The sequence below is a fragment of the Megalobrama amblycephala genome, linkage group LG24 (assembly GCF_018812025.1).
Source record: "Megalobrama amblycephala isolate DHTTF-2021 linkage group LG24, ASM1881202v1, whole genome shotgun sequence".
In the NCBI taxonomy this organism is placed as follows: domain Eukaryota; kingdom Metazoa; phylum Chordata; class Actinopteri; order Cypriniformes; family Xenocyprididae; genus Megalobrama; species Megalobrama amblycephala.
Genome location: NC_063067.1, coordinates 17103204 through 17121704, shown reverse-complemented (window position 1 = coordinate 17121704; position 18501 = coordinate 17103204). Strand labels below are relative to the sequence as shown.

Sequence of the window (18501 nt, the reverse complement as noted above, 5' to 3'; positions counted from 1 at the left end):
ACTATATATAGTAAGCTATACATATTTTAAATTATTATAGTTTGTATGTACTTAGTATAATCATTAACTTTATAGCTGATAGAGACCTAATTTCTAGGGAGGACCCGATTTGTCAGGACACCAGCTCTCTTTAGTGAATCAGTGACACTTATGAATCAGTCAGAGCGGTTGGTGAACTGTGAGAAATCGGTGTAATTTTAGTGGTTATTCATATGTGAAAGTTTTATTTAAAGGTGCCCTAGAAATAAAAATTGAATTTTCCTCGGAATAGTTGAATAACAAGAGTTCAGTACATGGAAATGACATACAGTGAGTCTCAAACTCCATTGTTTCCTCCTCCTTATATAAATCTCATTTGTTTAAAAGACCTCCGAAGAACAGGCGAATCTCAACATAACACTGACTGTTACGTAACAGGATCATTAATATGTACGCCCCCAATATTTGCATATGCCAGCTCATGTTCAAGGCATTAGACAAGGGTGGCCAGTATTAATCTCTGGATGTGCACAGGTGAATCATCAGACTAGGTAAGCAAGCAAGAACAATAGTGAAAAATGGCAGATGGAGCAATAATAACTGACATGATCCATGATATCATGATATTTTTAGTGATATTTGTAAATTGTCTTTCTAAATGTTTCGTTAGCATGTTGCTAATGTACTGTTAAATGTGGTTAAAGTTACCATCATTTCTTACTGTATTCACGGAGACAAGAGAGCCGACGCTATTTTCATTTTTAAACACTTGCAGTCTGTATAATTCATAAACACAACTTCATTCTTTATAAATCTCTCCAACAGTGTAGCATTAGCCGTTAGCCACAGAGCACAGCCTCAAACTCATTCAGAATCAAATGTAAACATCCAAATAAACACTGTACTTACGCGATTAGACATGCTGCATGACGAACACTTTGTAAAGATCCATTTTGAGGGTTATATTAGCTGTGTGAAGTTTGTTTATGCTGTTCAAGGCGAGCTCTGTGGGCGGGGAGTGTGAGCATTTAAAGGGGCCGCAGCATGAATCGGTGCATAGTTAATGATGCCCCAAAATAGGCAGTTAAAAAAATTAATAAAAAAAAATCTATGGGGTATTTTGAGCTGAAACTTCACAGACACATTCAGGGGACACCTTAGACTTATATTACATCTTGTAAAAAAACATTCGATGGCACCTTTAATACAGGTATATTTAGAGTTAATTAATGGTTTGCATTGTTTTAGCATTAAAAATATGTAATATAATATAGAATATAAAAACACCTTTTGATCTCATGGCCGTGTTAAATATATATTGTACATTCCTAGTAATCCTGCTTTGCCAGATTGCGAATCAAGCCTTCCCTTTAGTGGTTTTTTCAGTCTCATGTGGTTTGTATGTGTGTGTATGGACTAGTCCTGTACACAGTGACATGAGACCAGCAGGTGTGTGACTCCTGAACCTCGACTGGGAGGGTTAAAGGGTAACCGTGTGGTATTTATGTAGGGAATTTACAGCCTGGGATGGACACTCTGCTAACACACTCGCTCACTCTATTAATAACCTCCTGTGCCCTGACACCTTTCACACATAAATGTGCACACACTTAAATGTATATATATACCCTCAATACTCATAAATGCGCACACACATAGAGAAATATTAAATGTACATTTATACTAAGCCACTGTATCAGTCCAGCAGCAGCAGTTTTAGTAGGTAATCTGGAATATGCATGAGGTACTAATGAGGCCCGTTAAAACGGAGTAGTTTTCAATAGAGTAGTCGGTCAACAGGGGCGTTCAGCATTCTCATCATGAGCAGCCAGCAGTTGAGAGCTAAGTGGAAAATTCCGCTGTTTGAGCGTGACATGCTTTCAGTATGCCTCAGCTTTTGCAAATAGATGTGAACTGGTGTGCAATCCTGGGTGCTGCTCTCACAGAGTCCCTAACAGTTTGTGTTCTTTCCCGCAGAGTCGTCAAAGAGGAAATCTCTGATGATAACGCCAAGCTGCCCTGCTTCAACGGCAGAGTGGTGTCCTGGGTAAGTGAGACGGATGGTGCCCTCCTCTCTGTCTTGGACAGATTGTGACATTTCAAAATATTAATGTATCAGCCCTGCTGGAAAAAAAATCCCCAGGCCTAAGCTGGCTTTAGTGAAGTTCTTTTTAGTGCATCAAACATATGCATGAGCTGGGTAGTCCGATTCCTCAACAAATGACTCTTATGAACTGGCTGTTTTTACATAACATACAACGAAATTATTGTAGTAAGATTCCCAAACAAATTACACCTATTTACAGATTCTATTTGGTTAGTCAGAAACATACAGAACAACTAGTGTCATTAGATTCCTAAACAAATGATTCTTATGAACCGGCTCTTTTTAGTTGAAGCAAACAAATACAGCGCCACCATTGTATTCCAGTTGCTGATCGAATATATCTCTCTTTAAAAAAAATAAAAAAAAAAAAAATAAAAAATACAGCATGTCCATTGTAGTCCCATTCTTGCACAAATTACTCTTATGATCCTGCTCTTTTTTTGTTAAACCCAGTGCTTCCCACAGGTTTTAAATATACTTGCAGTGGTAGCCAGGTGAAAAATCCTCCTATTACCTATGGCACAAAAATGGTCTACTACATGTCACAAACAACAACAGTTTTTTAACAATATTTTTATTTATTGAAATTCATTTTAATTGGCTACTATTATATTTAATTACATACTAATATTATGCATTAAATGCAGTTCTCCTTGCTTTGTCAAATAGTGTCTCTTAGTGAATGGGACACAGATTTTACTGATACTATTAAAATAGCATGTGACTTTAAAAGTGGAACTCCGTAAGATTTGCGAAGCTCCCCCTACAGGTTCCTTCAGTGAATCACACTGTCGTAAATACTCCAAGCGCAGCTCTGGACTACAATGACTACAACGCTCACCAGCGCAGTAGTTTTGCAAATACAGTACAAGAAATCTCGATGGAGGTGGGTAATTTTCGAAAATTTTGTCACTCTCGCGTGAACGTGAACATGAGGCGAGATTGTGTCGGGTCGGCGCAGCTCAACTTGCAAGTGCTGTTTTCTGGCGTGCCCGAGGGGGTTAGTGCACGCCTCAAACACACCACTACAAGTCAATTAACCATTGTAAGGACTTAGAAAACTATTTATGAAGGTAAAAAAAGTTACTTAGTTCTGCTTTAATTATAAACAAGCACGAAATACACAGGGACTCTTATTTTGAAATGTCATTGCGGGCTACTTGGAGATAAAATATGCATTCTTATGGTGCATTCACACCGGACGCGAATGAAGCGGTAAGCGCGAGTGATTTACATGTTAATGCAAAGACGCGAATTGACATCCTGCGGCGCGAATGAAGCAAATTGAGTGATTCGCGTGAATCGCGCAAGTTGAAAAATCTGAACTTTGGCAAATTTCCGCGCTGCGTTAACCAATCAGGAGCTTGCTCTAGTAGTGACGTGACGTAGCGAGCTGAGGCAGAAATTCGAAACAACAATGGAGGACAAAATCATCGTCGCTATACATCTTCATACATTTATAGAAACAGAAATAAAAAGGATCGTGTTTGAAAGAAAGTGAGTGAGGAGGTCGGACAATCTGATAAGTTGTAAAAAACGGTCTTTACTCAATTTGAGCTATATATACATTTATATGATTTATTCGCGCAAGTCGCGTCTGGTGTGAAGTCAGCATTACAACCGTCTCTAAAACATAATATATAAAGGCCATAAAGTAGACATAGTCATAATTCATCAACTCGAGTTCATTAGCAATTGCTTGGCATAAATGTGCGCTATTGATTAATTGGGAATCACGCCCAAGTAAAGTCTGTGGGAAGCACTGTGGCAGGACCTGTGTAGTCTGATTCCTGAATCACTCTTATAAATTGGCTCTTTTTTTTTTACGGAATCAAAAACATCCAGCTTGACCGGTGTTAAATTAGATTCTCAAAAAAAGGGACTCTTATGAGCCGGTTCTTTTTAGTGAATCAAACAAATATTGCGCGACAAGTGTAGTCCGATTCTTGAACAAATTACTCTTATTAACTGGCTTTTTTAGGGTGTATTCACATCAGGAATGTCCGCTAGTTCACTTGCTTGGGTCTGGACTAAATACAATGTTGATTTTTAAAAAAATATTTTTTTTGTTTGGTGTGGTTTGCTTTCACACTGCCCTTTTTTGCAAGTGAACCAAAATTTGTAAACAAAACCACACGTGTGCTAAGGTCATCCATTCATTGGACAGAGTACTAGAGTTCGTTTGGAACTGTACCGAGACTACCTCTTCAGCTGGGTCTCGGCACAGTTGTTTGGTCCGCACCCGAGTCCGATTGCTGTATTCACACCTGCCCAAAAGATCTGCACCAAGGAGGGAAACGAACTTGAGTTCGATTGGTGTATTCACTAACGGTGTGAATACACCATTAGTGAGTCAAAAACATTCCCAAACAAATCACTCTTATAAACCAGCTCTTTTTAGTCAAGAAAAAGATTATGTATTACATTACAAGATGTAATATAAGTCTAAGGTGTCCCCTGAATGTGTCTGTGAAGTTTCAGCTCAAAATACCCCATAGATTTTTTTTTTAAATTAATTTTTTTAACTGCCTATTTTAGGGCATCATTAGAAATGCGCCGATTCAGGCTGCTGTCCCTTTAATTGCTCGCGCTCCCCGCCCCCAGCACAGCCAGTGTTGTCTGATTCCTGAATGAATGGCTCTTATGAGTGGCTCTTTTTACTGAATCAAAAACATACAAACACTTTTCAGCTGGCCAAGCTGGGAAACCAGGTGGCCAATCAGCTAAACACCAGCTTGGCCAGGCTAAGAGACCATCTTAAATCTTAATACATGTTTCCGTTCTTATTATACAGTTCATCGGTGCCTGTTTCTCTGAAAAAACAAAAAACAAATGATGTTTGTATTTTCTAATCATTCATTAAAATGTTAAACTTCCTCCACTTCTGAAATGACTATGCTTTTTGTGTGATGTCACCAAGGCCTTGTAGTTTTCAAACAATTACAGTATAAACGAAACCACTCCTCAAGATCTGATCAATTCTTGCTGAATAAAATCAAGAAATTTTTCTCATTGAATATGTTCCGTCACATTACAGAAATGAAATGGATTGCAGTCTGAAATAAACTCTGTATTTGAGATGTTTACTCATAAAAAAATATAGCCACAAATACAGGATTCTTTAAATATTTACCTTTTGATAGTGGTAGCAAAACCGAGGAATAATAATTAATCTGATTATCAGCTCTAAAACACACATCTACACTATTAAAAGCAGGTGTTATACCTGTAGTGTTGGTTGGAGTTGGTGTGAGCTGCAAAATACAGGTTAGTGGACTCCAGCGAGCCTCCAGCTGCAGAGAGCTGCTCAGACATGCTGAGATACATGACATTGAGCTGTGCAGCACTAAAATATGTGCTTCACCGCCTGCTGTCCAAGACCTTCACAGAGACCTTCAGTGTACTATAACATGATCACTGCTTTAATTACCATAGTGCACTGGATTTCTGCTGTTCTCTAAGGTTTATCATTGGTTTGTGCAGAGAATATGAATAATAGAGTGTGTTTTTATGGGTATAGCCTTAGGTATCTACATCTACCCCCCATTATTTGAATCATGAAAACAATGTGCCTCATTATAAGGCCCCCTTTTTTTGTCTCAGATTAATTGAAGAGGAGTCAGACAACTCATAAGCTGTTTTTTAAATCGCCCTCTATACCCTCAGTCACTATTCCCTAAATCAATCCACTAATATAGTCTACTTGAAGGAGTGAATGAAATCGAGCAAGTGAATTCGGACACTGAGTGTGTTGAAAGGGCTGCCTCTTGAACTGTGTCATGGAAACTATGTACAACCCTTAATAAAACAAACAAAAAAAAGGAATTCATTATGCTGTACCCACATTGGGTAATATATAGGGGGTGATTTCGGATGCAGCCATAGAAATATTTGCTGTTCTTTTGCATAAAATTTCACTAAACCAACCTGAAAAATAGTGTTTTTGTGTGTGATTTGAGCAAGGAATGCATCATTTATGATACCATTGTGGTCGCTGATTTGAAATATGTTGAAATAGCTGCCAGGGCCTTTACCAGGAAGCCCGCCAAGTGAACTGACTTGCCTTTTTTCACACTCCTGTCCGCTCAGACAAATGCACTCTCTTCTCTTCCTTCTGCTGGTCTACTTATTTATGCAGGGCTAGTAGATAGTCTTGAGAGTTTCTTCCTGAAGCCTTTGTGAGTAATTGTATGTGTGTGTTTGGCTCTAGTTGGTGTTGGCTGAAGGCACACACTCGGATGGGGGATCTCAATGCACAGAGAGCCACAAAGAGCTACCACCACCCTTGGAGCGAACTGGAGGGATTGGAGATTCCAGACCCCCCTCTTTCCAGTGAGTAATGCCATGCAAATAATTTGTCTGACAAATCCCCATTTATTACTCACTTTTTAGGCCCGTAGTACACAAGGTCTGATAAGAACACATCCCATTTTAACTGTGAAACATGGGTTTGTGACAAATGGATGTATGACAAATAATGATGATGAAATGTATAAATCTAGTTCATAGGGTCAAGTTCTTAATGTTGGCTTCATACATTTATTTATGCAGTTTTTAGCAAAAAATATTATTTGACTGGATAGCTCAAGTAGTATAGCCACCAAGTAAAAGTAATAATATTTTCCTTACCCCTTGGATCTTAATCATTTTCAAAGAAGTTTTCAAACACTATCGTTTCAGTCTCACACTATCGTTCAAAAGTTTGGGGTCAGTAAGATTTTACTTTTATTCAGCAAGGATGCATTAAATTGATCAAAAGAAATTGTTACAAAAAAGTCAAACAAATGCGGTTGTTCTGAACTTTCTATTCATCAAAGAATTATTAAAAAATGTATTTTTATTGTGTTCCACACAAATATTAAAAAGTACAACTGTTTTTGAGCACCAAATCAACATATTAGAATGATTTCTGAATGATCATGTGACAATGAAGACTGGAGTAATGACTGCTGAAGTAAATTCAGCTTTGCCATCACAGGAATAAATTACATTTTAAAATATATTAAAATATAAAATAGTAATAATGTTTAACAATATTAGTTTTTAATGTATTTTTGATCAAATAAATGCAGCCATGGTGAAGGTAAAAGACTTCTTTCAAAAACACTGTACACTGTAACTTTTGGCCCTCTAGCGGTTAAAAAACAAAACTGCATGCATTTTGCTGAAGAACATTGTTTTGGTTGTGCATGACTGTGTGGTTGAATATGGTTCTTTCTCAAAACTAAAGAAAAGAGAGAGAGATTATCCTACTGTTCATGAAACATTCACTACTAGGCTTAAGAGATATAACCAGTTTAGATGGAAAGGATCTCAAGCTGATTAGCTGAAGACGTTACTGTAGCTATATCCATTAATAGACTCAGTACTTCCTTGAAAATAAATTCCAGCATTTAAAATCCCTCAGTTCTTGCCATCACTGAAAAGCCAAGTTAGTGTTGATTTGTGTTTTATTATTTAAAAATAATCTAAAATATAAACACTTATAATAGGCTTGCCAAAATGAATCAGAGTAGGACAAAAACACATTTTAGAAAAATTGACAATGTATTGACTCATTATTTAAATTTTAGTTAATTTTGAACAAAAAAGTTATATAGTATACCTTTAAAGGTGCCCTAGAACGTTTTTTACAAGATGTAATATAAATCTAAGGTGTCCCCCTGAATGTGTCTGTGAAGTTTCAGCTCAAAATACCCCATAGATTTTTAATTAATTTTTTTAACTGCCTATTTTGGGGCATCATTAGAAATTCGCCGATTCAGGCTGCTGTCCCTTTAATTGCTCGCGCTCCCCGCCCCCTGAGCTCTCGACTCTATATATATTGCATAAACAAAGTTTACACAGCTAATATAACCCTCAAAATGGATCTTTACAAAGTGTTCGTCATGCATGCTGCATGCATGCGTCGGATCATGTGAGTATAGTATTTATTTGGATGTTTACATTTGATTCTGAATGAGTTTGAGGCTGTGCTTTGTGGCTAAAGCTAACATTACACACTGTTGGAGAGATTTATAAAGAATGAAGTTGTGTTTATGAATTATACAGACTGCAAGTGTTTAAAAATGAAAATAGCGACGGCTCGTGTCCGTGAATTCAGTAAGAAACGATGGTAACTTTAATCACATTTAACAGTACATTAGCAACATGCTAACGAAACATTTAGAAAGACAATTTACAAATATCACTAAAAATATCATGATATCATGGATCATGTCAGTTATTATTGCTTCATCTGCCATTTTTCGCTATTGTTCTTGCTTGCTTACCTAGTCTGATGATTCAGCTGTGCACAGATCCAGACGTCCTGCCCTTGTGTAATGCCTTGAACATGGGCTGGCATATGCAAATATATATACCCCAAACTTTTGAAACTATAATTTTTTTATCCTTTTAATGTGTCTTTTTTCTTTATTACAGTGTCTGGTAGGGGTGTAACGGTACACAAAAATGACGGTTTGGTACGTAACTTGGTTTTGAAGTTACGGTTCAGTATGTTTTTGGTACAACTGGGAAAAAAAAAAAAATCGTATGTGTGTGTGTTTTTTAAACCTAACAGTAACTTTGAACTAATGTAAAGAAAGAATGCTTCAGTGCACTGGCATCCTTCCACAGGTTAACAGGTTAAACAGTGGTATTGAATAAACTAAGTCTGTCTTTAAATTAAAAAAATTGTCTATCAATATTGCTGCAACCGCCAGCAACACACTGCAGTATATGGTGCTTTGGTAATTAGGTGAATAGATTTGAAGTATACTTTTTTTTTTTTTATACAAAATATTTTAGAATAAGGTTAGAATTATCGCACTCCCATTCTAATTCATTTCCTCTATTTGACACAAATGCGCGCTCCTGAACTCGTTCATTGAAGTCTGCGAAGTTAAGCCTAGACTCGCTTGCTGTCAGGATAATCCTTTATGCGAAATGGAAATACTTGCATGAATTTGTAACATTTACAGGTAAGTATACACGTGTAAGATGTACGTCGTGCACTGAGGAAAATGCATCTCAAACGCATTAAACAACACATGCATCTGACAGCAGAGCAAGCCATGAAGGTTTATGGTTTAGTTTGAAGCACATAATATAAAGCATGTCTCATGCACTTATCCGGCAGCAGCTCACTCTGTGTCCCTCATTATTTTTCAGATGTTTTTGAAACATCAAGTATATGAATATATACAATATTGTCCCATTCCGCATGTGAAGTGGTTAAAACAACACTGTATTCGTTCAGTACGTGAGTACCAAACCGAAACACCTGTACTGAAAATTTTCTGTATGAATACGTGTACCATTACACCCCTAGTGTTTGGACAGTTACGCCTTTAAGGCCTACAAAAAATAACAATACATTTTAATTCAGAAATTGAAAGGATGTCCAATATAGAAGTGTATTCAAGTCATTGTATGATTTGCATATATGCATTATATTATGCATATGCATTGGATTTTTTAATAACCAGACAAATACATCTTCAAACATACGCATGAACACACACATGCACACACACACAGGTTTGTTTTTGTGAATTGTGGAGACATTCCATAGACGTAATGCTTTTTATACTGTACAAACCATATTTTCTGTCCCCCTACACTACCCCTACCCCTAAACCTACCCATCACAGGAAACTGTGGGGACATGGGGTAATGTCCTCATAAGTCCCCCTCTCCTTGTAATACCTATGTCATACCCATGTCATTATACAAATTTGTGTCCTGATATGTCACAAAAACACACACGCTCACGCTCTTGACAAACATTACAAAACCACTGATTTGATTTGTTCTGAGTTCCTGACCACAGTCACAGCAGTAGCAGATGTCTGTTATCCAGCTGGATGGAAAATATCATTCTTGTCCTTCCAGGAGCCACATCTGAATCCCAGAGCCTGTCTCTTAAACTGCATTCTAATAGAACACACTTTTGTCTCGCAAAGTTCCGTGTGTTTGTTTGATTTGCCAGCATTCATGTGGTCAAGTGCTCAACCAGTCATGTATCAATGCTTCCCTACAGTCATATACATAGCTGCCCACATAATAACTCATTCTTTGACAAATACCATATACTTTATTATAGTGGTTATGCGTGTGTGTTTGTGTTTGTGTGTGTATATATATATATATGCTTGAAAGTTTGTGAACCACTTGCAGATTTTGTGTGTTTAATACTGTGTGTCATTACCTGGATGATCCACATTTTTTTGTTTTGTGATGGTTGTTCATGAGCCGCTTGTTTGTTCTGAGCAGTTAAACTGCACAATATTCTTCAAAAAAATCCTCCAGGTCAGGTCAAAATCCTCCAGCATCTTTTGCTTTATTTGAACCCTTTCCAGCAGTGACTATGATTCTCAGATCCATCTTTTCACACTGAGATACTCAAACACAACTATTAAAAGAGGTTCAAACATTCACTGATGCTTCGGAAAAAACACGATGCATTAAGAGCCGGGGGGTGAAAACCTTTTGAATTTGAAGATCAAGGAATATTGTACTTAATTTGTCTTCTAGCAAACATTTAAGTGTCTTCTGTTGCTTCCGAAGGGCAGTACTAAATGAAGAAAAAAAAAAAAAAGATATATAAACAAAATAAGAAAATCTTTATCCTGTTCAGAAGTTTTCAACCCTGACTCTTAATGCATTGTATTTCCTTCTGAAGCATCAGTGAATGTTTGAACCTTTTTTAATAGTTGTGTTTGAGTCCCTCAGTTGTCCTCAATGTGAAAAGACGGATCTCAAAATCATAGTCACTGCTGGAAAGGGTTCAAATATGCAAAAGATGATTGAAAACTGAAGAATTTTTGGGAACTGGAGAATTTTTTTTTGAAGAATATTAGGCAGTTTAACTGCTCAGGACAAACAAGGGACTCATGAACCATCACAAAAAAAAAAACAACAAAAAAAAAAACGGTCGTAGATCATCAGGTAACCACACACAGTATTAAGAATCAAGGGTTCACAAACTTTTGAGCAGGTCGTTTTATAAATGCAGCTATTTTTTTCATATGTAAACATTTTTTATGTAAAACATCTTACTCAGGACATTATTAAATAAAAAATAACATGCATATTGTATGATCCCTGATTTTGATTAAATTATTCACATTTTCACAGTTTCTGCAAGTGGTTCACAAACTTTCAAGCAACACTGTATATATAAAAAAACTACCATGTAGTATTTTGCATTTATATCAGGCAATAATTTGGTTGTAAATCATTTAATTGAAATAAACCGCTCAAATAGATTTGCTAAAACAAATCAGACTTGTTTGCTTTGTCCCTAAAAACACTCTTACATTGCTTATGCTGTGAAGGCTTTGAGTGCGCTGCTGCATAGCTGGTTATGTTGCGCTTCTACAGCAAACACACAGATTAAATATTCTCTTTGTACGTATTGAAGATGTTGAAGGCTAAATTTAGATCAACGTGCTACAGGGCAATTTTGTAACAGTCTTTCTTTGTAGTCCCTGTTGCACCTGTTCACTCTGTGAAAGTCCTGCTGTTTTTATCTAATGTTTGACTTTCAGGCTTTGTGTGTGTGTGTGTGTGTGTGTGTGTGTGTGTGTGTTGTTCTCAGTTGTAGCCTTCTCACCCCACCAGAGAGTTCTCACCACTTGTTTTCTGTAGTGTCTAGCGCCATCTTGTGGCAGAACATCTAGTGGCACAACTGTGAACCGCAGACAGCTTCCTTTTCCTCATGTCAGTCCTTTTCTCCCAGCATCTCTCCAACAGACTACCAGACAATTTAGCTTGAAATGAATATGAATTCCCATTCACATGTTTCTCCCACAAGAAATCTCCCTCATTTCCATTATAAAAGGTTCACTGTAAGCATCAGTAAGTAACCAAATGTTATCCCCTGCCTGCTCCCTTTGTGCTGTGCATTATTTAGTGGTCCTGCTGAATACATTTGGTAGGGTGAGGAGAGTATGTTTTCGGCTGTCCGTTGAGCAGCTAATCCGGATTAGTGGACATTAAAAGCCCGTCTCTGTGGCCCTGCGGGATCTGCAGGGTGACACAGCTGCCTCGGTCTCCCCCAGGACTGAACCGTCCGTCTGCCTGATGCTCACTGCAACATACTAACTCGCAGAGTACAAGAAATGTGCATTAAATGCATCAAATGATAAATAAAATATATTTCACACTGTTAATTTTGTTACATTTGGGAAGTTATTTGTAAGCCATTGTAATTCAGGCAAAATTAAATTTTAATTGTTTAAAGGTGCCCTAGATTCAAAAATTGAATTTACCTCGGCATAATTGAATAACAAGTGTTCAGTACATGGAAAAGACATACATTGAGTTTCAAACTCCATTGCTTTCTCTTTCTTATGTAAATCTTATTTGTTTAAAAGACTTCTGGAAAACACACGGATCTCAACATAACACTGACTGTTACGTAACAGTTGGGGTGTACGCCCCAATATTTGCATATGCCAGCCCATGTTCCCAACATTATGAAAGGCATTAGACAAGGGCAGCCAGTAACGTCTGGATCTGTGCACAGCTGAATCCAACAGACTAGGTAAGCAAGAACAACAGCGAAAATGGCAGATGGAGCAATAATAACTGACATGATCCATGATAGCATGATATTTTTAGTGATATTTGTAAATTGTCTTTCTAAATGTTTCGTTAACATGTTGCTAATGTACTGTTAAATGAGGTTAAAGTTACCATCGTTTCCTTAGACACCTTAGACTTATATTACATCTTGTGAAAAAGCATTCTTGGGCACCTTTAAGTGATTTGTATTTTCTTTTTACTTCACCTTTGGCGTCAACAACAAAACAAATACCAAGGGATTTCTCTTCACTTTTTAAATTCTATAAGATTATGTATTTTACTGACCTAATTATATATTATTATATTAATTATGCTTTTTATTATTTGCATTTAGCTTTGCTTTTCCCCTATTTTTGCAATCAGCACAAACCTGCTGTGACCAAGTTTAAGGCCATGTCCTGCCAGTTGAGATCCACTGCTTAAATGCACAGTTTTTGGTGACTTAATTGATGTTTTGGTGAATCATCACCATACTGGTGAAATAACAGACTTCATCCAGCAGAGAGAGACATTAGCACACTGTTTTGTTTGAGCTAATTGTGCTTGAGGGGCGGGACTTGCCTTTTTGGCACGTGGATGTAAATGAGTAAGCTTGAGTAAGATACAATTTCAGATGGAAATGCTTGGAAAATGACTCGAAATCACTCATGGCTTATTCATTTGCTTGGTTAAAACTATTTTCCCCTGAACAATATCATTATATTCCAAAGACTTTTTTTTACACTGATGTAGGGCTGAGCGATATGGCCAAAAAAAGTCATATCTCGGTATTTTTTTGGCTAAATGGCGATATACAGTATATATGTCATTATTAAAAAAAATAAATAAAAAAAATATTTCACATCCTGCCTATTGTTGTCCTACAAACAATGTTCATATTGAAGACGAATGTAACCATGTAGTCTGGCACACTATGTACAAAGAAGAAAAATTACATTACACTGTAACGTTGTATTGTAATCTAAAAATTAAAAATAATGCTTTTTAAAGCAGAAGTTAAATTCACTTGACTAAAAATGAGAATAAAAACAAAAGTGCACACATGATCAGGCATAACTTTATGAGCACTGACATGTGAAATGAATAACACTGATTATCTCTTCATCACACAACCTGTTAGTGGTTGGGATATATTAGGCAGCAAATGAACATTTTGTCCTTAAAGTTGATTTGCTAGAAGCAGGAAAAATGGGCAAACGTAAGGTTTAGAGTGAGTTTGACAAGGGCCAAATTGTGATGGTTAGACGACTGGGTCAGAGCATCTCCAAAACTGTAGCTATTGTGGGGTGTTCCTGGTTTGCAGTGGCCAGTATGTATCAAAAGTGGAACCGGCGACAGGGTCATGGGCGGCCAAGGCTCATTGATGCACGTGGGGTGCGAAGGCTGGCCCGTGTGGTCCGATCCAACAGACGAGCTACTGTAGCTCAAATTGGTCTGTTGAATCACGCTTCTTTTACATCATGCGTGCGTCGCTTACCTGGGGAACACATGGCACCAGGATGCACTATGGGAAGAAGGCAAGCCGGCAGAGGCGGTGTGATGCTTTGGGCAATGTTCTGCTGGGAAACCTTGGGTCCTGCCATCCATGTGGATGTTACTTTGACACGTACCACCTACCTAAGCATTGTTGCAGACCATGTACACCCTTTCATGGAAACGGTATTCCCTGGTGGCTGTGGCCTCTTTCAGTAGGATAATGTGCCCTGCCACAAAGCAAAAACTATAACTTAAAAACGAGGTAAATATGTCTGGGTAAATTTACTTCAGAAAAGACCCTTTAAGGGATATGAAAAAATACTGTGGGGAATTCATTAAGAATGACTCAGAAGCTGACAGTGTTGTTTATATCTATTTGCATTGTTTTAGTGCTCAGGTTTATTAAAAGAATTATGCAAAACAGGTAACGGTAACAGTGTGCCCTAAAATCTACCCTAAACTGATATTAATGTATCTTAAATCAAATTACATTCACTAGGCTACCCTTTGTTCTGTAGGAAGTTGTAGTTTATATCTATTTGTATTTTTAGATTTAGCATATACTTTTTTTCTGAAATGACTTGCATTGCATTCAAGGTTGCATTTATTCAGTCCTTGGACATGATCTTGAATGCAGGTTTTTGTGCTGAAATGCATACAAAAATGTCACTTTCTGATTCCCACAGTAATTATGCTATATTTTTTTCCCTCCAGAGCAACCATTCAAAAATAACCAGCATTTATCACATGTGTTATCATGTGTGAGCTTCTTTGCATGTGTCACAGCAAGCTGTTCTCACCAAACTTATGTTACTTTTCTGCCCTGAGCAAAAGCTTTCCACCCACTCTGCTAGAATATCTGGCCTTTGGCATATCCGCATAGACTTATTTATTTTCACACTGTATCTCGGCCCCATTTACCCCCAACAACCTGCTCTTCTGGGGCCCAACCGCAGCCCTGCAGGATTTGAAACTCCTGGGCTGCAGTTCATCCCAGCCGGTCCTAAACGTTCTACATTGTCAGCATTAAATGACTAGTGACAGCTGCTGAAAATGCACGGCTGTAAATCATATACCCCTAAACAATGAAATATCTGTTGGCGATGAAATTGAATGTAGGTAATCATAATTTCACAAGGTTTCCCAGAACATTTTCTCTACTTGTGGCCAAGTTGTATTGTGAATCAGCATAATAGGGATGCCTTATAATGAAGACCTTTCTGTTTGTGTGTGTGTACTAGTGCCAATGCGGTGAGTAGTCGGGATGGATTGGACACAGAGACGGGCACAGAGTCTCTCCAGAGCCAGCGGAGAGAGCGAGAGAGGCAGCGAGCTCACAGGAGGGCACGAGAAAGTGAGTGTGAGCGACTTTAAACAATACTTAGCAAATTCTCATACTACACACTGCACATATCATGTACCAAACATCTAATCATACTATGGAATCAGGAAACATATGATACATCAGACATTATTGTAAAGGCAATGCTTGCCGCAAGTGTTTTCCCCGGGTGATGGATGTCTGGCAGGTGAGTGAAATATCCTAAGGACAGACACGTGAGACAAAAAAAAAACAGCTTTTGAGCTGGTAAATGTGATGTTGTTTTAGGGCAGTCACTGCTTGGGTAACAATATCTTCAGGTGTGCCTTTTCTGGTTTGGAAAGGTTTTTATAGTGCAAGTAGTGTCGAAATTGTAAACATTCTATATGAAATATAATGCTTTTTTCTAATATAGCAATAAATCAGAAAGACGGGTGGAGAGAGGCCAAACGTGACATCTTCATGACAAAAAAAAAAGGAAAAAACAAACACAAAAATAAAATAAATGTAGTGTTTTTTTACACATACACTAGCATTCAAAAGTTTTTAGATTTTATACTTTTGATACAAATCTCTTGTACTCAAGGCTGCATTTATTTGAACAAAAATACAGTAAAAACTGTGAAACATTGTGAAATATTATTAAAATTTAAATGAGTTGAAATAAGCTGAATTTTCAGCATCATTACTCCAGTCTTCAGTGTTAAATGATCCTGACCTTCAAAAATAATTCTAATATGCTGATTTGGTGCTCAAAATACATTTCTTATTATCAGTGTTGTGCTGCATAACACTTTTGTGGAAACTATAATACTTTTTTTTACTAAAGTCTCTTTAATGCATCCTTGCCAAATAAAAGTATCAATTTCTTTACAAAAAAAAAAAAAAAAAATATATATATATATATATATATATATATATATATATATATATATATAATTCTGCTTGTGTGTGTGTATATATATATATATATATATATATATTTTTTTTTTTTTTTTTTTTTTAAAGAAAGAAATTGATACTTTTATTTGGCAAGGATGCATTAAATTGATCAAAATTGACAGTAATTTATAGTAAATGCTGTTCTTTTGAACTGTCTATTCATCAATGAATCCTGAGAAAAAGTATTATAGTTTCCACAAAAGTATTATGCAGCACAACACTGATAATAAGAAATGTTTCTTGAGCACCAAATCAGCATATTAGAATTATTTTTGAAGGTCAGAATCATTTAACACTGAAGACTGGAGTAATGATGCTGAAAATTCTGCTTATTTCAACATTTTTTTTTTTTTTTTGAACATAGTGTATGTATATGAGACCAAAATGGCACCAGTTTTGTAGTGATGTATAGTGAGTAGGGGTGTAACGATAGACTTGGCTCACGATTTGTTACGTATCACAATACTGGGTTCACGATACGATACTTATCGTGATATTTTGAACAAAATAAAAAATGACACTGAAATTTAAATAACAGATTTATATCCAAAACATAAACAATTTTCAATAACTTTCTTTGTTGTGCATACAACTTAAAAGAATTCACAATATTTCAAGATTTAATTGAACCTTTTGTATGTATGTAAATTAACATTCGACTAGGTGTCACTGAACAATAAAACTGAATTTTAACATGAAATTAGAATTAGGATAGCTGAAACCTAAGAGAGAACTTCTTAAAGCAGTAAAACAATGGTGACACCATAGAAATATTCATTCTTGCACTCTGTCACTGACTACATATAAATACTGGTAAAATCAGACATTTGGCATTATCAGGAGGACCCACAAATATTCCGCCATTGCATTTTTACTGTATACATTATATTCAACATTAAATATAGTAGTTTAATGTAGTACTATTACTGAAACTCTGTAAACCTTTAATTTTTTCTAAAAAAGCAATACGCTCACGCTTTCAATGCAGGCATTCGTTGAAATCTCTTTTACACAGACTAAGCCGTGCGCATATTAATGCACTTATGATTAGAATAAACAATCTGAAGTCATCATACTACCAAAACTAAAAACGTAATATGATGAGTAAAATTATGCTTTCACTTTGAGGAGTGCCACTTTAAATGATGTTTGCGCTTTCACTTTGAGTGCCGCTCCATGCAGCGCGTATCGCTTCAGATGATCAATGACAGTTAATCACAAAGCGTGTCAAAATGACTATTCCCAAACTTTATTAGTTCATCCAAAGGTTAAAAATTCTCTCTTCATACTCACCCTCATGTCGTTTTCGTGTGTGTGTTCATCACAGAAAGCCATCGTGTCTCCTCAGAAGAGATGAATTTGGATTAGATCTTTTAAGTTTCAAGGGAATTATATCTTCATTTGTGTTTGAAGATGATCGAAAATCTTATACGTTTGAAATGACATGAGGGTGAGTACATGATGACAGAATTGACATTTTTGCGGTGTATTATACCTTATAAATACAGTACGCTGTGTCTTGGATAAAACTAACTATCACGAATCATATCATATACATCACAGATAGGCTACACATCGTCACGTTTTTGTATCACGATATAATGATGTATCAATCGTTACACCCATTAGTGAGAATTTAACACTCCGTTTCCCCCAAAAAACGTCAGTTCTCTCCACTAAAGAAAGAAAGAATGATGTGAGGGGGAATAAATTATGACATAATTTTCCTCTAATATCCCCTTACCTTCATCCCACTTTTAAAGTTCCGATGTTGTCATATGTTGTTGCAGGATGTAATTGCTTTCCTAAAGATATTTTTCCACAGAATTACCCTGTTTTGTGTTTTTTGCTGCAATTTTGCTTGTTTTAAACCAGTAATTTCCTGAAAGTTTTTTTGTTTTTGTCAAGTGTACATGCTGACAGGAGTTCTGGGTAAAGAGAGGTCACTTGGAACAGTTAAGCTTCCTTTTACAGGGAAAACACTCTGTCATCAACAAAGAATGTTCTTAGAGGTTTCTTACGTTCTGGTGCTTGTAATGAGAAAAGATTGAAGGTATGTGTGTGCTGACATTGGATTCAAAGTGATTGAGAAAGTCCCACCATC

General features: G+C 36.7%; 1 protein-coding gene across 6 annotated transcripts in view; it reads left to right on the top strand.

Moving 5' to 3' along the window:
• Nucleotides 1-18501, top strand: part of dvl1a (dishevelled segment polarity protein 1a) — a 58290-nt gene that overhangs the window by 17795 nt on the left and 21994 nt on the right. For 4 of the 6 annotated variants that reach the window (XM_048177444.1, XM_048177446.1, XM_048177451.1 and 1 more), the window contains exons 2-4: nucleotides 1957-2026; nucleotides 6297-6418; nucleotides 15376-15494. In XM_048177444.1, coding sequence (XP_048033401.1) covers nucleotides 1957-2026; nucleotides 6297-6418; nucleotides 15376-15494 — 311 coding nt within the window. The remainder of the gene's footprint in view (nucleotides 1-1956; nucleotides 2027-6296; nucleotides 6419-15375; nucleotides 15495-18501) is intronic. The other 2 variants (XM_048177445.1, XM_048177447.1) reach the window with 1 other exon arrangement.